The 24,538-nt window shown below is 43.9% G+C and overlaps 1 protein-coding gene and 1 pseudogene across 1 annotated transcript; one reads left to right on the forward strand and one right to left on the reverse strand.

Annotated features, from left to right (window-relative positions):
• Positions 1 to 364: 364 nt before the first annotated feature.
• On the reverse strand, positions 365 to 6,589 carry LOC144491806 (E3 ubiquitin-protein ligase DDB_G0292642-like; annotated as a pseudogene).
• Positions 6,590 to 16,239: 9,650 nt separating this feature from the next.
• Positions 16,240 to 19,439, forward strand: LOC144490875 (uncharacterized). Its single transcript, XM_078208565.1, has 2 exons — positions 16,240 to 16,443; positions 16,759 to 19,439. The coding sequence occupies exons 1-2, from the start codon at positions 16,302 to 16,304 to the stop codon at positions 16,890 to 16,892; spliced, it is 276 nt and encodes a 91-aa protein (XP_078064691.1). The 5' UTR covers positions 16,240 to 16,301; the 3' UTR covers positions 16,893 to 19,439.
• The last annotated feature ends 5,099 nt before the right edge of the window (positions 19,440 to 24,538 follow it).

The raw sequence follows: 24,538 nt of genomic DNA on the forward strand, positions 1-24,538 counted from the left end.
CAGGGGAGCCACATTCTATTTTTTTTTGTGCATGTGCAGTTGGAGGCACCGATTGAAGCTGCAGGGTTTCGGATGCGTTAAGCCCCGCCCACAGGCTTGTGCAGCGTAATTCGGACTCATGGATATTTTTTCAGGCAGAGTGTGTATGCGGGCGCCTGAGAACGGGTCTAAGAGTCGGATCTGAAACACTCAAGTCTGCCCAGCACTTAAAATCAAAATGGTAAATTAGGGCCTAGAATGTGTCCTACATCAGCAATAATAAATGATGTGTATTGTGCCATTATTTGAATTATATGATTGGTCTCTTCGTATTTTAGTCCAATCTGCGGTTCTGATTATTTGTTTAACTAATTGTGCACCAGGATTAATCAGCATTTGAAGAATTTGAATCACGATCCCACACAGGAATACTTGTTTGCCTTGGAGCTACAAATTTAGCACAAGCGGCAGAATAGTTAGAAGATTTGCTACAATTAGTCTGAAGGCAGGCAAAGCAAAATTTTACATGACACCTGATGCATATGATATATTTGCACATGTCTTTATGCTCTATGAGCATCCCACATGTAGGACATGCACGGATTTTGGGACAGGTCATGTTGCTGTATGGTAAAATCTTTGTGTCACAGTTTGTTAGGGTTTTCAGCTGGATATTGGTGTAGCCTTCATTGCCACATCGATCCGATCGTGGTTCTCGGCCCTTCCACTGCTTCATACATTGCCAGCAGAATTCATAACGCTTTCCTTTCTCGGTCGTGCAGATTGTACATCTGACTGAGAGGTTTTTCATATCTTTTCGTTCCACACAACTTCCACATCCAAGGCACTTTAAAAAAATGAAATATCGAGACAGAAATGTATTGAAAATATGTCATGATTGCATTATTCGCCCTTTCTCTTTCCGAGTATGCTTTAAATGTATTTCCAGAAAACTAAAACTGCAGCTAAGTGAAGTCTTCCAGCTGCAGCTCATATACTGTCCTGACCATGCAAGACTGCATACGTCACATGACTAACATGATGGGATTGCTGAGAGGAGCAGTCAGCCAACTACATTTCAAAGGAAAATGGTCACTTACCCGTGTTTACCTGTTGGGGCAAACATTGTCACAAAATACTAGGATATGTATTGTACTGCCTCTAGCAATGAAAAGCACTGCGGTTCTAAGTCTTTATGCCCTTGGATCTTTCGAATTGCTCTGGTAACATAAGTGATTTCAGTTAGTTTTCTGTGCACTCAGTGATCCAGCAAGTGACTGAACACTTTTCTACATTGTACCTCTGTCCCATACCACGCGCACGCCCCCCCCGCCCCCCCACCCCCCTAGCATCTCAATCTGGCACAGTTTACAGCTTCTCTGCCGTTTGGCCATTCACACCCTTTATTCTCTCTGTGGACAGCTATTAGCAGTCTTTTCCCCTGGTTTCTGTGGCTATCTTTCATTCCCTCCCCCTGCAGTATAAATATCTCCCACTTTCTAGGCCTTTTAGCTTTGGCAAAGGGTCATCTGGACTCGAAACGTCAGCTCTTTTCTCTCCTTACAGATGCTGCCAGACCTGCCGAGATTTTCCAGTGTTTTCTCTTTTGGTTTCAGATTCCAGCATCGGCAGTAATTTGCTTTTATCCAGTGACTGAACACTGTTTGCAGGGAGCTAACAGTTTATTAGCTTCCTTGTGGAGGGTAAAAAGCTGAGAGAAAGAGCACCAGGACTTATCTATTTTGCTGGATTCCTTGAGGTGCATGGCATGTGGGTCTCTGGATCACAATCCAATGATATTACCACTCCACCACTGTCTTCCTCCATTGTAGGGCCAATATTTCTGGCACTTACATTCTCCATCACCACAACCCTGTTGTCTTTTTTGTGTCAAGCAGCTTGTATGGAAATATTCCTGTCACTTGGAAGATCGAAGATGTCCCTCATTCTGCCAACCTCCACCACTAATACACACAGCACCATGGCAGAAAACCCTTGCAACTTCTCCTATCTCTGTCATTGTCCATGATCTTCATTTACAGTTGCCTGCAGTCAACATGCACTGCTCCTTCAAGCATCAGCAATGCAGCATATTGATGTCACGATTAGATGAACTATCAATGACCAGTACCAATTCATTTTAATGAAAATGTGGGCAAAATTTAGGATCTAATTTATATTCGTGCGATTAGGAGCTCAGAGCATGGCACCTATTCTGCACACACAGATATTCAGTTTCGATCACTAATCATTTTATTCAATGAGTTCCTTGCCATTCATCGTGATTATAAAGATGCAAGTGAAACTTTGCATTAGACATGAATCAATCTATAACTCACTATCAAGATAGTTTTGACACCAATGGATAAACTGTAGACATTTCCATTCCCGAGCTCCCGTAGCTTGATCTGTGTACCCATTCACGAAGTTTGGCAAAGTGTGGGTATGCCTGGAGATCGCAAGATTCCTTGGCATACTTAGTAAATTACTAAATATTGTAGTAAACAAATCAATTCGAATACCATGTATGCATCACTATTGTGTAATAAATCCACGTAGGTGAAAGTCCCATGACCAAAGTTCCTTTATTTACGAGATCTCACTTCACCATGCCATTCCATAACATAACATAACATACCGAGTGCTATCAGTGTGCTATCTGCATCAGGAGTGCAGAGGGTCTGACACTCCTGTTTAAATACAGGACATGGGGCCCCCTGATTGGGCCATCAATTAGAACTCAATCAGAAACCTCTTTTTGTTCCAAATAATTAAACAAACTCAAACTAACTCAGGGACAAATAAAAAGGGGGTAGCTCCCAAAAGGAGGGGAGCTGCCCGACACAAAAAAAATCAAAGTGGAAAGGAAACTTAAACACCAAATTAAAATGTGATTAAGGGGGTCAATAATACATCCCAGTCCCTGCAGTGCTCAGTTGGAACGGAAGGCATTGACGGTGCCCTTGGACACCACATGCTCCCTCTCCAGGGACACCCGGCCGCGAATATAGCTACAGCAGAGGGGCAGACAGACAGGTTGGATGACCCCCTCAGTCGCCTGCTGCTTGCACCTGGAGATGGCATGCCTTGCCAGGCCCAGGAGCAGGTTCAGGAGAAGGTCCTCCTCCTTCCCCGCCCCCCTCCACACCGGGTGCCCGTAGATCAGGAGCCAGGGGCTGAGATCTCAATCAGGCACCTCTTTTTGGGCCAAACAATTAAACAAACTCAAACTAACTCAGGGACAAATTAAAATGGGCAGCTCCCAAAAGGAGGGGAACTGCCTGAAACAAAAGACAAAGTGTAAAGGAAACTTAAAACATCAAATTAAAGGGTCAATAATACACCCCAGTCCCTACGGTGCCCAGTTGGAATGGAAGGTGTTGACAGTGACCTCGGCCACCGCATGTTCCCTCTCCAGGAACATGAATATAGCCACGGTAGAGGGGCAAACAGTCAGGTTGGACGACCCCTTCAGTCGCCCGCTGCTTGGACCTGTAGATGGCAAGCTTTGCCAGGCCCAGGAGCAGGTTCACGAGGAGATCCTTCTCCTTTCCCACCTCCCTCTGCACCGGGTGAGACCTCAATCAGGGAGTTCATACTCAAGCAGGCCAACTTCCAATTCCTGATTAGAGTCATCACATATTGTTTTCATTCCCTGTTGACTAACTTGCATAAATGCACATCCTACTCCAAAAATTTCCGTATAAAGAGAAATTTATACAGTATAGGCAGGTGGATGATTTTTAATATATTATGCATAAAAGATGTATGTTAGAAAATTAAACTTTGTATTCTAATGGATGGCTGGGAAAATAATCTAACATTTATTGCTAGCCCAGATACAAAATATGAAAGACCTATTTACCCATTTGTAGTCACAGTATTTTGCAGCAGCGAGTGTGGAAACCTTCTCTTCAAAATACTGCTGCTCCTCATCAGTCAGCAGCGCATGCCTGCGAACCTCCACGTTGGACCATTGCTTGTTACACTTCTCCTGAGTGTCTTCTGTTACAGCAGGACAGTGGAATGTGAAATGACCCGAGAACAGGAATTAAAGCTGTGCCGCCAAGTATTATTTAAAACTAGATTTACTCTAACTGGTGAGGGAAACGTGTGTGTTACAAACTGGGTGGAGATGGAATTCAATGTCAAGAAGCATTCACCTTGGAACTGTTCATATAAGGCTGGGTGTGAGGGCTGTGTTTTTTTAGAGATGCACATACCCTCGATACTCCTGATGGGAACGTAGGAACAGGAGTAGGCCTTTCAGCCCATCGAGCCTGCTGCATCATTTAATATAATCATGGCTGAGCAGACACTTCAATGCCTTTTACACTCAGCATCTCCATAACCCTTTAGGACATTGTTAATCAGAAATCTCTGATTAGCACTTGCGCCTGCGACCGAAATATAGTGCGAGACAATATCAGGATCTGTGCCTGGCAATTCAATCTCTGATTTAAACATTCAATCAACTCAGTCATTGTGTGTGATTACAAACTACGTAATAGGAATTTCACTGACACGGAAATAAAATGTCATGAAGTTGTTGGGGAAACTCCAAGCTTCAGATAACACTGGAAGGCATTATTTGAAGGATAAGTATGTGAACATGAATTCATATATTTAGGGTTGAGTATAATGAGACCAAACCAAAAAATATCAGGTGTACCAATAGACAAAGAAAGTATAAAAAGAGAGGGAAACCTGAGTAAAACTGTCACACTGACCTCATCCATGAGACTCCGGCACCAGGCAGTGAGTGATTTTGGGTCGACAGCATGCCCACAGGACATTTCTACTCTCAGAACAGTTGGATCATCCTCTCCTAAAATGGATACCTTTTATTTACAGGCAATCTTTAAAGGATTATACTCCAAATTAAAAAAAAACTGCATTTTTTACAGCAAAAATATTTATGGTCCTTTTAATGCTTTCATTCTACGGGACTCAAACCTAAATCCAGCATTACTTGGTAGCTAGTTTCATATTTATCATTAACTCATTGCAAAACATTCTAGCTGTAACTTCTAAAAGTAACCTTTGGCAAACATACATTGTCTGATATTAAACTATTGTGATACTTGCTATTTACATAGCTATGGCATGGTGGCACAGTGGTTAGCACTGCTGCCTCACGGTGCCAGGGACCCGGGTTCGATTCCTGGCTTGGGTCACTGACTGTGCGGAGTTTGCATGTTTTCCCCATGTCTGTGTGGGTTTCCTCCAGGTGCTCTGGTTTTCTCCCACAGTCTGAAAGACGTGTTGGTTAGGTGCATTGACCCGAACAGGCACTGTAGTGTAGTGACTAGGGGAATTTCACAGTAACTTCATTGCAGTGTTAATGTAAGCCTTTCTTGTGACTAATAAATAAACTTTATTGATTGCCACGTGATGGGTGTAAATTGACACAAGACCTAGGGCAGAATTTCACACTGCCCAGTTGCATGTGTGCCTGATCCAGAAGTATGTGAAATCATGTGAGAAGATGCCAGGCACATATCCTGATGTTGTCTCTCACAATCGCAGGCGCAAGTGCAAATTGCGTGCACCCCCACTGACAATCAGAAAGCTAATTTAGTTCATTGAAAGCCCGATTGTCCAGAATATTATGTTGGCCCATGCAATTTTTATGGGCAGGCAGCCATCCAAGGGCAGGATAAAAGGGGCTCGGATAACTCTAGGCTACTCTACCCTTTGAGGTACAAAGTGCTGACTGGTGGTGATATTACCTGAGAGTCACCCGACCTCAGGCAATGTTGAGAAGGTAGGCCTTCAGGAATAACCTCAGGCAGGGATTGAACCCACACTGTTGGTGCTGCTCCACATCACAAACCAGATGTCCAGCCAACTGAGCTAATCAACTCCTGTACCAGCTGAGGTTATCGACGAAGGCCTCGCGTTCTCAACCTTGCCCCTCGCCTGAGGTGTTGTGATTCTCAGGTTAAATCACCACCAGTCAGTTCTCCCTCTTAAAGGGGAGAGCAGCCTATAGTCATCTCAGATGATGGCAACTTTACTCCTTTAAGAGGGGGCTGCAGCAAAGGCAGGCCGAGTTGGTAGAAGTTTTTGGGAGTTTGGTTTGGAGTACTGTGAGCATTTTCACTGCTTTTTTGGAGGTCTGTGCATCCAGCCTGCAGTTGTCAAGGCATTTCAGTCTTGTGACATCTGAGATTTGTGTCTCTCTAGCATGGTTCAGCCCCATTAGCGTCCTTCCAGATGGGTATAATCTACTCAGCAGGGAGTACCTCTTCCGAGGCGAGGAGGCCAGGTGGTCAAAGACATCACCTCAGAGCAGAGGCATAGGATGCTCAGGACCAGCAGGAATGACAAAGAGGACATCCCGCAGAATATGCCACTACCCAATTACCAGCGTGTACAGGTAGCGATCCTACTACCTTGACATGACAGAGGTCCAGTGCACCCTTCCTCAGTTCCCCTCACTGGACCGTGCCAACTCATAACCCACCCTTGCTGAGCACAGAAGATCACTGAGCCTTTTCTGGCATTGGATCCACGTGTGCCAGACCAGTTCATGGCTGTTGATCTCAGCTGCCACCTCTACCCAGGCTTTCTTGGTGGGGTGGTCTCCTTCTTTCATCCTGCACATGTCTATCCTGGCAGTAAGAAGTCTCACAACACCAGGTTAAAGTCCACAGGTTTATTTGGAATTGCGAGCTTCCAGGGCGCTGCTCCTTCCTCAGGTTACTTGCAGCTGGCGGTTGACCTGAGGAAGGAGCAGCACTCCAAAAGTTTGTGATTCCAAATAAACCTGTTGGACTTTAACCTGGTGTTGTGAGACTTCTTACTGTGTCCATCCCAGTCCAATGCTGGCATTTCCACATCGTGGCTATCTCCTGGCAGTCACTACCTGCACAAGGACGTATAGGCAATCTGCGAGCTTGCTGCTCATCTGACGTGCTCTCCTGCCTGCAGTGTCTTCCTGGTGCTGCTGCCACCATGATGCAGACCTCCCTCTGCCATTGGACCCAGCCCCCACCATGCCCCCTGTCTCGCTGGCCCCCATCCAGACACGTTTCATAATGACTGCCACTTGGTGACCAGCCAGCCTAGCGTGATCACTAATTAATCTCATGCTGGACTGGGAAACGCAGCTGCATCCTGTCCTGCCCACAGTATTCTCAGTAAGTATGGGCGGCACGATGGCACAGTGGTTAGCACTGCTGCCTCACAATGCCAGGGACCCAGGTTCGATTCTGGCCTTGGATGAGAAACTCTGTGGAGTTCGCACATTCTCCCCATGTCTGTGTGAGTTTCCTCCGGGTATTCCGGTTTCCTCCCACAGTCCAAAGATGTGCAAGTAGGTTGATTGGCCCTGGCCCTTAGTGTCAGGGGACTAGCAGGGCAAATACTTGAGTTATGGGGATAGAGCCTGGATGGGATTGTTGTGGGTGCAGGCTCCATGGGCCCAATGGTAAGTCATTAGTCATCATTTCTGCACTATAGGGATTCTATGATGAAAACCAAAAACCCCCTCCAATAAGGTTTATGCATCAACGATTTATATATTAGGCTAGAAAGAGTGGTGTCCAAATTTGCAGACAATACTAAAATAGGAGGGGCGATAACTGGTTTGAGGACCAATGGGAGCTGCGAGGGGAACAGAAAGTAATATAGAATCCAGCCACAGCACTCCACCATGCTATGGGGCAGCAAGTTCCACAAATTCACCACCCTCTGTGAGAAGTAGTTCCTCCTCATCTCAGTTTTAAACCTATCGCCTCTCAACCTATATCTGTGACCTCTCGTTCTAGATTGCCCCACAAGGGGAAACATTTGGTCTATGTTTACTCTATCAATCCCTTTTGGTATATCCCCTTTCATCCTTCTAAACTCCAGTGAGTATAAGCCCAAACTGTTTAATCTCTTCTCATACGAACACTTTTACCTTCAGAATCAATCTGGTGAACGTCCTCTGAACTGCCCCCAATGCCACCACATCCTTCCTCAAATAAAGAGACCAAAACTGTACACAGTACTCCAGATGTGGTCTCACCAACACCCTATACAATTGCAACAATACTTCTCTACTTTTATACTCCAGTCCTTCTGCAATAAATGCCACATCCCATTTGCTTTTTTATTACATGCTGTACCTGTATACCAACTTTCTGTGATTCATGAACAAAGACACCCAAATCCCTCTGCTTGGATACATTTTGAATCTACTTTCCATTTAGATAATAATTTGCCTTTCTATTTTTTCAGCCAAAATGGATATCCCCACACTTACCCACATCAAATCCATCTGCCAAATTTTGGCCTATTCTCCTAGCCTATCTATATCCATCTGTAAAATCTTTACCCCCTCTTCACTTCACTGCCTGTTTTCCCGCCAATTTTAGTATCATCTACAAATTTTGCTATGTTACACTCTGCCCCTGCTTGCAGATCATTTATATAGATTGTAAATAGTTGAAGTCCGAGGACTGACCCCTGCGGCACACTGCTAGTTACGTTTTGCCAGCCAGAGAAGGACCCATTTATCTCATACTCTGCTTATGTCAGTCAGGCAACCCTCAATCCAATCTAGTACACTACTCCCAATACCCTGCGATCCCACCTTCTGGATCAGTCTTTTATTCAGCACCTTGTCAAACGCCTTCTGGAAGTCTAGATATACCACATCCACAGGTTCCCCATTGTCTACCTTGCTGGTTTTGTCCTCAAAGAACTCAAGCAAGTTTGTCAAGCATGACTTACCCATCATAACATCATGCTGACAATAGGGGATTGAGCTTTGTCTTTCCCAATGTTCAGTCATCTCATCCTTATTGAATGATTCCAGCAAGTTCCCCACTACAGAGATCAAGCTAACCGGCCTACAGGTTCGCACTTTTTGCCTCTCTCCCTTTTTGAATAGGAGCAGCACATTAGTGTATTTCCAATCCATTGGGACCTTACCAGAATCCAAAAAAAATTGAAATATCACAACCAATATATCCACTATCTCTGCTTCCACCTCCTTTACTACCCTCGGGTACAGGCCATCAGGTCCTGGAGACTTATCTGCCTTTAATCCCAGTAGTTTATTCAATACCTTCTCCGTAGTGAACAGACCTCATTTTTCCTCTCACCATCTATTCATAAACAGAAAGATGTTTTTGATTTTGATTCCCGCTTTGTAAACAGTGGTATATTTCAACCAATCCCTCAGTTTTGGTGCGGTTCAATTTCTAAAAACAACACTACGGCAACACAAAATAGTAAAATCAGAGAGTTAGTTGATTTTACACACACTCAAAACATGGGATCAGAGTTCACAACTGATGCAGTGAAAGAGGGGTAAAAAAAAGAAAGAGATGCAGGGCAAAGGCCATAGATTAAATAAGAATTATAGTTTCTCTGGTGCCCAGAGTCAGAATCAAAGTCCAATGGTGTATTATTTCACAGAGTCAACAGGTTGAAGACTGATACTGGAGAATTTACTTTTCCAGTGGAGATGACTTCCATGCTGGGATGGGAATTAATTTTCTAGGCACTGGTACAGGGGTTCTGAGGTTACACAGTATAAACAGTATAGATGAGGGCAGACAATTTAAACCTGGACAGCGGTATGGTTCTGTAACTGCTTGGTTGATGGAAGATGGCAGTTGGATCTTTACAGCTCATTGCCGGTACAAGCAATATTATAGGTGTAGCAGCTTGGGGTATTGGGGGTGGGAGTTGAGGGTGTCATGTGACATCAACCTTGATTTGGACACGGAATATATATTATTTTGTCTGGATTATTGTGATGGTTATTGTTTCAACCATCAATATGTTCAACAGTGCTTTCAGGCTCATTTGCCCTCACAGACTGATCATCTCCATTGTTCAGGACCTGGCATTGGGAACATATGTAACCTTTATAGATCGTGTCTCACTAACTTGATCGAGTTTTTCGAGGAAGTGACGAAGATGATTTATGAGGGTAGGGCAGTGGATGTTGTCTACATGGACTTCAGTAAGGCCTTTGACAAGGTCCTTCATGGCAGACTGATGCAGAAGGTGAATTTGTATGGGATCAGAGGTGAGCTGGCTACATGGATACAAAACTGGCTCGGTCAAAGAAGACAGAGGGTAGCAGTGGAAGGGTGCGTTTCTGAATGGAGGGCTGTGACAAGTGGCGTTCCTCAGGGAGCAGTGCTGGGACCTTTGCTGTTTGTAATATATATAAATGATTTGGAGGAAAATGTAACTGGATTGATTAGTAAGTTTACAGATGACACAAAGGTTGGTGGATTTGCAGATAGCGATGAGGACCATCAGAGGATACAGCAGGATATAGATCAGTTGGAGACTTGGGTGGAGAGATGGCAGATGGAGTTTAATCCGGACAAATGTGAGGTAATGCATTTTGGAAGGTCTAATATAAATAGGAAATATACAGTAAATGGCAGAACCCTCAAGAGTATTGATAGACAAAGGGACCTGGGTGTACAGGTACGCAGGTCACTGAAAGTGCCATTGCAGGTGGAGAAGGTAGTCAAGATGGCATACGGCATGCCTGCCTTCATCAGCCAGGGCATTGATTTTAAAAATTGGCAAGTCATGTTGCAGTTTTATAGAATCTTAGTTAGGCCGCACTTGGAATATAGTGTTCAATTCTGGTAACCACACTACCAGAAGGATGTGGAGGCTTTGGAGAGGGTACAGAAAAGATTTATCAGGATGTTGCCTGGTATGGAGGGCATCAGCTATGAGGAGAGGTTGGAGAAACTTGATTTGTTCTCACTGGAATGACGAAGGTTGAGGGGCGACCTGATAGAAGTCTACAAGATTATGAGAGGCATTTTTAGAGTAGTCAGAAGCTTTTTCCCAGGGTGGAAGAGTCAATTAGTAGGGGGCACAGGTTTAAGGTGTGAGGGGCAAGGTTTAAAGGAGATGTACGAGGCAGATCTTTTACACAGAGGGTGGTGGGTTTCTGGAACGCGTTGCCGGGGGAGGTAGTGGAAGCAGATACGATTCTGACTTTTAAGGGGCGTCTTGACAAATAAATGCATAGGATGGGAATAGAGGGATATGGTCCCTGGAAGGGTAGGGGGTTTTAGTTAAGTCGGGTAGCATGGTCGGTGCAGGCTTGGAGGGCCGAAGGGCCTGTTCCTGCGCTGTAATTTTCTTTGTTCTTCGTTTAATTTCTAGGGATTTAATCTCTGCAGTTACAGGGTGAATTAGTGGTCCGTTAGAAATAACAAGGTGGCAGCTGTTCAGAATGTCAGGAAGCTCCTTTTGTTTGAGCCATTGCCAGTCATATGTTCAGTCACTTTACGAAGCCTCACAATACTAGGTTAAAGTCCAATGGGTTTATTTGGAATCACTAGCTTTTGGAGCACTGCTCCTTCATTAGGTGAGTGCAGAGGTAGGTTCACAAACACGGCATATATAGGCAAAGACACAATTGCAAGATAATTACAGATTGAAATGTGAAGAATGTAAAGACTCGCATTCCAACCATTCTTCACATTCCAATCCATTGTGTCTTTGCCTATATATGCAATGTTTGTGAACCCATCTCTCCACTCACCTGATGAAGGAGCAGTACTCTGAAAGTTCGTGATTCCAAATAAACCTGTTGGACTTTAACCTGGTGTTGTGAGCCTTTTTACTGTGCCCACCCTAGTCCATCGCTGGCATTGCCACCTCACAGTCACTTTAAAGCCTTTGTCCAGTTTTTAAAAATATAAATTAGCCAGGATGACATACCCCCACCACGGGTTTCCCAGTGGCGAGGGGTGCATTCAATGGGAAACCTTGGGTGGCACAGTGCTTAGCACTGCTGCCTCACAGCGCCAGGGACCCGGGTTCGATTCCCGGCTTGGGTCACTGTCTGTGTGGAGTCTGCATGTTCTCCCTGTGTCTGCGTGGGTTTCCTCCGGGTGCACTGGTTTCCTCCTACAATCTGGAAGACCTGCTGGTTAGGTGCAATGACCCAAACAGGTGCCGGAGTGTGGCAACTAGGGGAATTTCACAGTAACTTCATTGCAGTGTTAATGAAAGCCTACTTATGACTAATAAATAGATAAACTTTACTTTACTTTTACTTTACTTTGTTGACAACAGCAGGACCAGAAGATCTATCTGCCGGCCAATTGGTGGGCTGCCTCCATATGTAATTCCTGCCCATAGAGTGAGGTCTTAGCTCTGGGACATCCACCGTCGCCTTGGGGATAAAATGAATAGTGCTATTTTATTTTTTTAATGAGGTCTTAAGAATGAAGAAAAGGAAGTGAAGCAGTTTACATACATTATCTCATTCATACTGGCAGAAAAAACACAGCTAGCAGGGACAGTGGCAGCTCCCTCCTGCATTTCCCTTTATTGAGGTTTAAACCCAGGACAGTGCATTAGCAAGGGCATTGTCTGGTCCTGGGATTTAGGAAGTTAAGTGACTTGGGAGGATTTGAAGTTAATCTCTATGAGGAAGTCCATGAGGAAGTTCAATTGTAGAGTTCTGCATTCCCCCTGTTGGGGATCCGGCATAAGTTTCAGGACCATATCCAACTCTTGACTAAGTCTTTCTGGGGATTTTACAGGCTCCTTAGCCCCCAGAGGGTGAGTGATAGTTAAGCTGCTCTGGGTAATCCACAGGGGAATGCTGGACATCTCACGCTGTGCGTTTCAGACCCTTGGGCCACAGAGCTTTCTTGTCCAGCTTAGCTCCTGTGTGCTCACTTTGGTAAACCTGTGGGGTTCAGCTACTCAGACACAGGGACTAGTTAGGCTGATTGTCAGGAGCGTGAGGCAAGGCTGGTAGCAGTTAAACGGTGCCAAGAAATTAAAATAACCCAGGTCTGAAACTTAGGACAGCGACTGCATTCACAGTTTAAGGGCAAAATACTGCAGATGCTGGACTCTGAAATAAAGATAGAAAATGATAGAAAATCTCAACGGGTCTGACAGCATTTGTGGAGAGAGAATAGAGCCACTGTTTCGAGTCAGGTTGACACTTATCCAGAGCTGAAGATAAGGAAAATAGGTCATGGTTTATACTGTAAGGGTGAGGCGGGTGGGGTGGTGGGCGGGGGGGAGAGGGGTGCAGTTGTAATTGGACAAAAAGACAGAAGGAATGTAAATGGTGAGGATAAAGGTGAGGAATTATGCCGATAGGCCATTAAGAGAATGTGTAAATGGCAGAACAAAGGTGCAGAGTGTAGGAATGTGGCAGCTGGCCTTAGTGGGATGGTGGAGTATGACTGGAACAGGGAATGTTCCACATACCCCATAAAAAGATGGGCATAACTGGGACCCATGCTAGCCACACCTTTTATTTGGTAGAAGTGAGACCAATTAAAGGAGAAATTGTTGAGTGAGAGAATAAATTCAGCTAGACAGAGGAGAGTGGTGGCGGATGTGGGTTATTCAGATCTCTGTTTGAGGAAGAAATGAAGAGCTTTCAGGCCATCCTGGTGGGGATGGAGGTGTAGAGGGATTGGATAGTTTGATTCGCAGTTTAATTTTGGGTTAAAATAGTCTCTCCCTACAATTGAGTCTGTCACGAGATTTAAACATTAGCAACTGACTTCCAACTCCTGCAACCGTAACAGATATTTCAAATAATAAAGGAAATCATTTCTTATAAAGTTATTTGCTAAGATCCAAGACAGCGAGTGATCCAGCAAATTTTAGGAGTGAAGTGTTTGTTGATGAATTTAGTTGTTAGGGTTATAAGAGCGGCCAGATTCCTGGCCCGGATTATTTTAGTAAGAGTTTTAACAACACCAGGTTAAAGTCCAACAGGTTTATTTGGTAGCAAATATTGGATACCGGGTTATTTTTGACAGGTGACCTTTGCTGTCCTGCTTCCTATCTCTGTTTCGGAAGATGTACCCCAGCAAAATTATTGGTAAGGTGGAGTTTAATTAACTCTGTGTTAATGAAAGGATAATCTTTTAATGCTGAGATGCCAATCAAGTGAATTATTTCAGCGATTGGAAGTCACTTTGTTCACAACAGTACAGGAGGAGATTCTCCCCCCGTGTTCCAATGTATGTCAGGATGTTGCAATTCGTTTTGTATTTGTTTGCAGCTGCCATGAGAACTATGAGCAATGAACAAGGTTCAAGAGGACAAGTTAAGGCTATCATAAACAACATAATGAAATATGAAAATAAAGCCTGGAAATAGTCCTCAAAAGTAGCATATATGGAGAGAATGGAATAGTTATCTGTTTCAGGTCACAATAATATAAGAAATAGGAACAGGAATAGTCCACATGGCCTGGTTCGATATCACACTGTGTAAATAGTCTTTTGTCATCTTATAGAAATACTACTCATGCAACTACCCAAAGTTCACTTGCTCTACTACTCTTAAATAGAAAGCTGAGAACTACGCTTGATTTTTTATTACCTCCCGAACCTTCAGAGATAGTAGAGCGTCAACAACAATCTCAAGTTGCTAAACAAGATGTGAGGGCAAAACAACACTCATTTCAACAAGGAGATCGAGTGTTAGTGCATAATTATGCCACGACTGAGAAATGGGTACCAGCCATAGATTTAGCAAAAAACATGTCCAATTTCTTGGAATTTTGCACCTGTTTATTCTCAGATACTTTCGACCAGATAACTTACTCAAAGTTTTACCCCGGTTCCCTTATTTGCAAGATGGACAAAGGACAAACATAAGTAAAGGTTCAATAAGTTTATTAATAATAATATATTAACCCTTAAATTACCCACATAAAACAAGAGGATACCCCAGATTCAAGTATACTACTCGCAAAGATGGTTTGGTTAAACTGCAGGCCCGATTCTCTGAGTCCCTCTGGTCCGTTGTCACGAAGGTGAGTCTCGATGGCAGCTTCTTCCTTCCTTCTCTGGTCACTCCTCCGGATGGTCAAAGTCACTCCCCTCGTCAAGTCTTCGCTGCTGGTGTGTCTGAGATGTGTACCTTTATCCCCCTGCTTGCCTGCCTGCCTTTCCAGAAACTTCTCTAGCTTCCAGCCAATGAGGTCCCGGGAGGGGTCCCAATACCCAATGGGTTTCTTGATGTCTGCCTGACAGTCCCCAGGTGTCCATCTCCATGGTGTTACTTACATGTAAACTGTTGCCATGTAAGATAACCATGATGTGGAGATGCCGGCGTTGGACTGGGGTAAACACAGTAAGAAGTTTAACAACACCAGGTTAAAGTCCAACAGGTTTATTTGGTAGCAAAAGCCACACAAGCTTTCGAGGCTCTGAGCCCCTTCTTCAGGTGAGTGGGAATTCTGTTCACAAACAGAACTTATAAGACACAGACTCAATTTACATGAATAATGGTTGGAATGCGAATACTTACAACTAATCCAGTCTTTAAGAAACAAAACAATGGGAGTGGAGAGAGCATCAAGACAGGCTAAAAAGATGTGTATTGTCTCCAGACAAGACAGCCAGTGAAACTCTGCAGGTCCACGCAACTGTGGGAGTTACAAATAGTGTGACATAAATTCTGATTCTAGGATCGCATGATAAAGACTCAGGAGGAAAAAAGCAGAAATATTTATGTGAAATAGTGTGACATAAACCCAATATCCCGGTTGAGGCCGTCCTTGTGTGTGCGGAACCTGGCTATCAGTTTCTGCTCCGCGACTCTGCGCTGTCGTGTGTCGCGGACACTATTTGTAACTCCCACAGTTGCGTGGATGCAGATATTTAAGGTGTCACGTGTTGATTGTGCAGGAGTTTTCTTTAACATGCAGGCAGAGTCACAGCATGTAAGAGTGCTCAGTGTATTTAATAAACTATTGTTGCTATAAGTCCTTGGTCGCCAGTCATTGGAATCCAGCACTTCTACAATATGTACAGCATTTTCTCTTATGTTCAGATTTCCAGTACGCACTGACATTTATTTAACACCTCGAGCAAAATAATTCCCTCAGGGAAAAAAATTCAAGCTAAGATTGGCCACCTTTGGGAATTTACAGATGATGATCTTTCCAAATTGCGCAATTGTTAAAGTTAAAGTTTATTTATTGGTGTCACAAGTAGGCTTACATTAACACTGCAATGAAGTTACTGTGAAAATCCCCTAGTCGCCACACTCCGGCGCCTGTTCAGGTACGCGGAGGGAGAACTTAGCACGGCCAATGCACGTATTGCACCTAGTGCACTGGGAAGTGCCCTGAGGTGCTTAAGCAGTTCATAATTTAATAACAGAATTTGGTGTGGTGCATTTTAAGGAAGTTATTTATGGCCATATGCCAATGAGATTGTTCTGACCTTTGGTTCCATCAAACTGCCTGAAACTAAAAGTGAAACTGAATGTATTTAGTTTACATTTGACTTCGAGAAGTACAGAGGAGACACAGCAGCTCGCAAATTCCCCAAGACAGTACAATGGGGAAAGTCTATCAAGTGTTTGTTGTGGGGCTGAAGGGGGAGAAGAAAACTATTGATATTTCCCATTCCGAGACAGAGTTTAACGTGATGACGATCTCGGAATTCAAGGGAAAACTGCTACAGAAACTGCCAATAGAAGGTATGTGGGTAGTGAGAGCAACGAGCGGCCTTTTAAAATTAAGGGGGAAAAATGTGGGCAATCTTTTGGCTTGGTGATGGAAGTTGCCCCCCGCGTCCCCTCCCCCCGATGATATAAACATCAAGTGGGAAAGTGAGTGTGTCACAGAACTGCATGATTTATATAAAAAAGATTTTGGAATTTAGCTTTCTGGAGGTGATGCTGGCTCTGAATCAATTTAATATTAAAATTAGAATAATAACGAATGTTTTTTTAAGGGTGTATTAACAGTTTTGTTTAGACATTTTCTAAGTTTCTTTTTTCTTGACGGAACAGCGGCGGCAGATGATCTGCGCCTTCTTTTCGCCAACGTGCAGTTGGAGGACGGAAAGAAATTCTCTGATTACCAGATCAAGGATAAATCAACTATTCTGATGGTGCTTCGCCTGCCTGGAGGAACAGAACAGTGAGAATGAACTTTAACGAACTCATCTGAAAACATTGCAAAAGCCTGAAGATTCTGTCTCATTGAACTCTGATGACTCTGGCCTCCAAGTGCTTGTGATAAATCGTTGCTCGCATTTCCTTACCAAGTAGAAGAGCTTCTTATTTTGGTCTGTTATCTTTAACGCTCTCCAAATTATTTCAAAATGTGCGTTTATATCATCACCAGAAAATTACCTTTTCCTAACTTATACTCGTTAAAGTATCTATTGAACTACAGTTTATAAAATGGGCTTCTTGACAATAACTCTATTTTACTAAATCATTATTAATAAATATTATGTTTGAAAGATCACAAGGTGACATTGAAAATTTATGGGGTTACTTCCCAATAGGACCATGGTTTTCTTATTCATTCATGGAATGTGGGCATCAATAGCCAAGCCAACGTTTAATGTTCATCCCTAATTACCCTTGAGGTCCAAATGTAGGAAGACCTGTACAGTATCCAGGCTTGGGATGACAAGTGGCAAGCAATGTGTTCAAACCACACAAGTGCCGTACATTGACCATCTCCTTTAATAGAATCTAACCATCACCCTTAGGCATTCAATGATATTACCATCACTGAATTGCTCACTAACAACATCTTAGGGGTTACACCATTGACCAGAAACTGACCTGGACTTGCAATAGAAATACGGTGGCTACAAGAGCATGTTGGAAATGTGTGGCATGTAACCCACCTCCTGACTCCCCAAAGCCTGTCCACCTGTCTACAAGCAGGAGTCAGGAGTGTGATGGAATGCACTTGGATGGATAATACAGCTTCAACAACACTCAAGAAGCTTGACACTATCCAGGACAAAGCAAGCCATTAGATTGCACCCTATCCACAAGCATTCACTCCCTCCATCACAGTAGCACAGTATGTGCTATCTATAAGATGCGCTGCAGGAACTTACTGAGGCTCTATAGAAAGCACTTTCTAAACCCATGACTGCTACTATCTAAGAAGAACGAAGACAGCAGATACATGGAAACACCACCACCCGGAAATTCCCCTCCATGTCGCTCGCTGTAGGATCCATTTTTTCCTCTGAATAGACTTAGAGAACTTGGTATGATTTAAAAAATAATTTATTGAATACAACTTGAAATTTTAAAAATTACAGAAAACAGAAAAGAGAGAGAGAGAGAGCCCAAGCAGCCAGTCCCGATTACAGACTTGAATTCAAAACCTCGCAGCATTTGACTGAACAACTGAACTGCAGATAGTTGTTACCACAATATAGCTTTTTGGTTATCTTTTGTTATTAAATCACCAGGCAGACGTGGTCTCCAATTTTCAAAAACAATTCACAGCTGTGTGACCATGAAAGCTTGTTTATAACAAAAACCATTTCTGTTACCATTGCACTTTGAAATGTAGTCTATTTTCTAGGCTCAACCCAGAACTCCAAGCTGAGTTTTAAAATGTGGCTTTGAGTTAGCTTCAAAGCATAGCATAATTAGTTACATAGGCAGAAGTACCTTAAAGTGAAGCCCTTTACCTAATGCAAACCATGCAGAGGATCCCACACTCACCATCCTGACTTGGAAATATATTGCTGTTCCTTCACTGTCACTTGGTCAAAGTCTTGGAACTCCCTCCATAACAGCACTGTAGGTGTACTTACAGCATATGGATTGCAGCAGTTCAAGTAGGTAGCTCACCACCACCTTCTCAATAGCAATTATAGATGGTCAATAACTGCTAGCCTGGCCAGTTAAGCACACATCCCTTGAATGAATAAAATAAATTAGAATTTTGATTCTGTTCAAGCCTTTGGTGAAATAATAACTAGAAATGATGTATGTAAGGATGTACTATTGCAGTAAAGATACTAATTTGACTGCAAATGTTTTGCTGGTTTGTTGGTTATTACAAATATTCTCAGTAATGTGGTTGTGCCGGAATGGGTGAAATACATGGGTTTAGAGATTGATTATTATGGCTGTCATCATTAATGAACATTAATTATCTGACACTAAGTCCCTTCAGTTTAAAATAGATGTATTTTTGGGGTTACTGAATAGAAATTAAGGGCTACAACCTTGAGCAAGGAAAATTTTTGTCCCTTCTTCTGAAGAGAGACTCATAGGAAGGTGATCAAAAGGCAGTTGCTGGACAACAGAAACAACAGCATCAAGCACTGGAGATAGTCAATTAGTCAGACTGTATCTGGTAAGAAAATACACCAGTTGTTACTTAGAAAGAACCATAGGACCATAGAAATGATACAGCATAGAAGGGGCCATTAGGCCCATCTTGTCCATGTCAACCCAAAGACACAGTAAGAAGTCTAACAACACCAGGTTAAAGTCCAACAGGTTTATTTGGTAGCAAATGCCATTAGCTTTCGGAGCGCTGCCCCTTCGTCAGGTGGAGTGGGAGATGTGCTCACAAACAGGGCATACATCACCATACAACATCTTCATGCACAGGTTCAAACAAGACTTCTTCACTGCGCAGGACCTTCAACCGATGCTATACACTAGATACGTCGATGACATTTTCTTCCTTTGGACTCATGGTGAACAATCACTGAAACAACTATATGATGACATCAACAAGTTCCATCCCACGATCAGACTCACCATGGACTACTCTCCGGAATTGGTTGCATTCTTGACACACCCATCTCCATTAAGGACGGTCACCTCAGCACCTCACTGTACCGCAAGCCCTCGGATAACCTCACGATGCTCCACTTCTCCAGCTTCCACCCTAAACACGTTAAAGAAACCATCCCCTATGGACAAGCCCTCCGTATACACAGGATCTGCTTGGATGAGGAGGATCGCAACAGACACCTCCAGACACTGAAAGATGCCCTCATAAGTATAGGATATGGCGCTCGATTCATCGATCGACAGTTCCGACGCGCCACAGCGACAAGCCGTACCGACCTCCTCAGAAAACAAACATGGGACACGGTGGACAGAGTACCCTTCGTCGTCCAGTACTTCCCCGGAGCGGAGAAGCTACGACATCTCCTCTGGAGCCTTCAACATGTCATCGAGGAAGACGAACATCTCGCCAAGGCCATCCCCACATCCCCACTTCTTGCCTTCAAACAGCCGCACAACCTCAAACAGACCATTGTCCACAGCAAACTACCCAGCCTTCAGCAGAACAGTGACCACGACACCACACAACCCTGCCACAGCAACCTCTGCAAGATGTGCCGGATCATCGACAGGGATGCCATCATCTCACGTCATAACACCATCCACCAGGTACACGGTACATACACTTGCAACTCGGCCAATGTTGTCTACCTGATATGCTGCAGGAAAGGATGTCCCGAGGCATGGTACATTGAGGAAACCATGCAGACGCTATGACAACGGATGAATGAGCACCGCTCGACAATCACCAGGCAAGACTGTTCTCTTCCTGTTGGGGAGCACTTCAGCGGTCATGGATATTCAGCCTCTGATCTTCGAGTAAGCATTCTCCAAGGCGGCCTTCACAACACACGACACCGCAGGGTCGCAGAGCAGAAACTGATAGCCAGGTTCCGCACACATGAGGACGGCCTCAACCGGGATGTTGGGTTCATGTCACACTATCTGTAACCCCCACAACTTGCCTGGACTTGCAAAATCTCACTAGCTGTCCTGTCTGGAGACAATACACATCTCTTTAACCTGTGCTTAATGCTCTCTCCACTCACATTGTCTGTACCTTTAAGACTTGATTAGCTGTATTAGCATTGATTAGCTTGATTAGCATTCCAATCATTATTCTGTAAATTGAGTTTGTGTCTCTGTATGCCCTGTTTGTGAGCACATCTCCCACTCCACCTGACAAAGGGGCAGCGCTCCGAAAGCTAGTGGCATTTGCTACCAAATAAAGCTGTTGGACTTTAACCTGGTGTTGGTATACTTCTTACTATGTTTACCCCATTCCAACGCCGGCATCTCCACATCATGACCCAAAGACACCCAGGTGCCCTTTCTAATCCCAACTTCCTGAACATGCCACTTAAGTTGCAGATCGAGGTACTTTTTAAATGAGTTCAGGGTCTCTGCCTCCACCACCGACTCAGGCAGTGAATTCTAGACACCCACCACGCTCTGCGTAAACAGGTTTTTCCTCATGTACCCTCTCATCCTTCTGCTGCTTAGCTTGAATCCATGACCCCTGGTTTCAGAACTCATTGCCAAGTGAAGCAGGTTCCTCTTGTCTATTCTCTCCCGACCCCTCACAATTTTATAAAACTCAATCATGTCGCCCCTCAGCCTTCTCTGTTCCAAGAAAAACAGCCCCAACCTCTCTAATTTCTTCTCATAACTAGAATTCTCCAGCCCTGGCAACATTCTAGTAAATCTTCTCTGCACTCTGTCGAGAGGAATTATGTCCTTCCTGTAATGTGGTGACCAGAGCTGCACACAATACTCCAGTTGTGGCCTCACCAGCGTTTTATACAGTGTCATCATTATATCCCTACCATTGTGTTCTATACCTCTGCCAATGAAGCTGAGCATTCCATATGCCTTCTTTACAACCATATCTACCTGTACTGCTACCAAGGAGGGATCTGTGCACTTGCACGCCAAGATTTCTCACTTCATCTACCCCTCTCAGTATATTCCCATTTATTGTGTATCCCCTTTTACTGCTTGACCTCTCCAAATGCATAATTTCAGTTATGAGCAAGACTTTGTAACTGAAATATGGTACTGCCAAATCTGGACCCCCATGGCTGCCTTGAAAAAATACAGGGGAAGATGAAACCAAAAAAGAAAGCTTATGACGGTCACAGGAAACTCAGCGCTGCAGATATCCTAGGGGAGTATAGAAAGTACAGGGATCAAGTAAAAAAATAAATAAGGAAACCAAAGAACAGGGTTAAGCTTCAGATATATTGTCCTGATTCTGTCGAGGATGAGACAAAGATGTGCATTATGTTCCTGCATAGTACGACCCCAAATAAAGATGTCACCAACAATGGTCTCGCAAGGTTGGCCTGCAAAGAATTGCTTCATGCACCACTGCAAAACCTCACTGCCTGTGGAGATCCCATAGGCATATGAAGAAAACAGTATCTGCCTCTGGGAGACATGAATGTGGTTAGTTTTGAGGTTTCTTAATCTAATGGGATCTGCCAGAACCCACATTTCACACCAAGTATGCTGAATACCTTGGTATTTGACATGTCTGCCAACACCTGTTCCATTGTCCTCATAGGGTGATATGGTTTGAGCAGCACTTTGTTTGCATGCACTGGATCGATGCAAATCCTGACTGTGCCGTCTGTTTTTACTGTGGCCACCATTACAGAAATCATTTCCGTGGCCTCGTCTATAGCAGCTATGATACCTGGTGCTGTCATCTGATGGATCCCATCAATGACATTCTGTTTCATGGTTACTGGTACGTTTCTCAGAACACAGACTGTGGGTGGTATCAAGTCATCTAGTCTCATGTGGTACACAACTGGTATCGTCACAGACGAAAAGATACCTATATGCCACATGACCTCAAGTGACCACTGGGGAACTAGGAATGGGCAATAAATGCTGGCTTAGCCAGCAATCTCCACATCCCAAAATGAATAAGAAAAAATGTCAGTGCAAAATTAGGGGTAGTTTGAATTAGTTCAATATTATAGAGAATTTGTGCATTTTTAAACTTTTGTGCTACCCCAGATGTCAATCTTGAGTTTGCTGCCATGGGATAGAGCTTATGGTCTAGGCTAGTGTTTATATAATAGCAAATACTGCAATAAGAATTGTAAGATAGTGTCAATCTAAATTAAGAACTAAACAAGCTTGAGTGACTGGTGCAACAATGTTACCTTGCTAGGATTTCACTGTTGTGACTGGGGTTATTGATGTGTACTTATTTGTGTACTGACAAAGTGTTTGACTCCATTTCTTGCCAGTAATGTGCAGAATGTGAAATATTTGTTGAACGCACAGACCTGACAAACCTGAGTTTCCACTGCACCATCTGTGCTGCCGAGAAAAGGAGTGTTTCCGAGTTCTGTTGGCAATGCCGGAAACCATGGCAGGGACCTGGTCCACGTTCTGACCGATGTGACTATGAAGGATGTATCAATGTAGAATTGGACATATTACACAATGAAAAACTGTCCTTGTTTGCAGACATGCCCTAATTGTGGCAGGTTGCTCGTGCACAACCAAAAAGAGTGTAAAAATATTAGACGTTGTGGGTGTTTTGTTGAATTTTACTTTATCTGTCTTGGGCCAATGGTTACATGTCAGATAGCCCAGGCAAGAATCATGGGATGGGATTGTCCCAAAAGTTTCTAGAAGAAAAGAAAACAGGAGTCCTCAGCACCAGTCTCAGAGGCGCATTGCAATCTTCCGAATCTTGGTGCCTCCATGTGAATCACGCCATTATGGAGGCTCCAGGTATGTGCGTGATTTGCTCAAAGTGGCAACAGCTGTGTGCCATTCAGAGGGGGAGCTGCATTTAAACATTCCTGCTTTAGCCACAGTCAGTCACAGTAGGAAGATGGCACCACATAGAGCAGCTCCACGGATTACGGAGGAAGAGTTGGGACGGTTGCTGGACGTCATGGAGGAGAGGAGGGCCATCTTCTTCCCAAGCAAGCATCGATGACCCAGGGGTCGGGCCAGCAATGCAGCCTGGGAAGCAGTGGCAGCGGCAGTCAGTGGCCGCGCACTGACATGGAGGACTGGTGACTAGTGCACTGACTAGTGCATCGGCCTCACGACACACGACAACGCAGAATCCCTGAGCAGAAACTGATAGCCAAGTTCCGCACACATGAGGACGGCCTCAACCGGGATCTTGGGTTCATGTCACACTATCTGTAACCCCCACGACTTGCCTGGGCTTGCAAAATCTCACTAACTGTCCTGGCCGGAGACAATACACATCTTTTTAACTTGTGCTTAACCCTCTCTCCACTCACATTGTCTGTACCTTTAAGATTTATTACCTGTAAAGACTCGCATTCCAACCATTATTTTGTAAATTGAGTTTGTGTCTTTATATGCCCTGTTTGTGAACAGAACTCCCACTCACCGATGAAGGGGCAGTGCTCTGAAAGCTAGTGGCTTGTGCTACCAAATAAACCTGTTGGACTTTAACCTGGTGTTGTGAGACTTCTTACTGTAATTTTTTTGACAGCAGGGCGTTTGCTCTGGTAATGGGTGCACAGAATGGGGGCCTCCAGTATATGCTCACACCTGAATTATTGTTATTAAGTGAGATTGAGAAGTGAGATTGAGAAGTGAGATTGAGAAGAAATCCAATATAGAGTGTAATGATGTAAAGCTAATCTGAATGTGTCATTGAGTTGTTCGTACATGACGTAATCTAACAGACACAGGTGACAGCTTTAGTGACTTGCTAAACTATAAAAAAAATTCTCAATCATTCTTTGATGAATTCAAATAAATTCATTTTCACTTGCATCAAATAGCAGAAAAAATAATTCCTGTGCAGTGAGATTCAGCATTAATTTTAAAGAATGCACAATGGGGGGACCTATCATTCTCTCAGTAAGAAATCTGAAAGCATTAACTTTGTTCCAGTGGCAATTGGCACTCACGTTGTTGTGACCCTTGATAAAAGTGACCAGATTTGTTAGTTGCCCAATGCCTGACAGAAAACCTCACTAGGATG

The sequence above is a fragment of the Mustelus asterias genome, chromosome 3, assembly GCF_964213995.1.
Source record: "Mustelus asterias chromosome 3, sMusAst1.hap1.1, whole genome shotgun sequence".
Taxonomy (NCBI): Eukaryota; Metazoa; Chordata; class Chondrichthyes; order Carcharhiniformes; family Triakidae; genus Mustelus; species Mustelus asterias.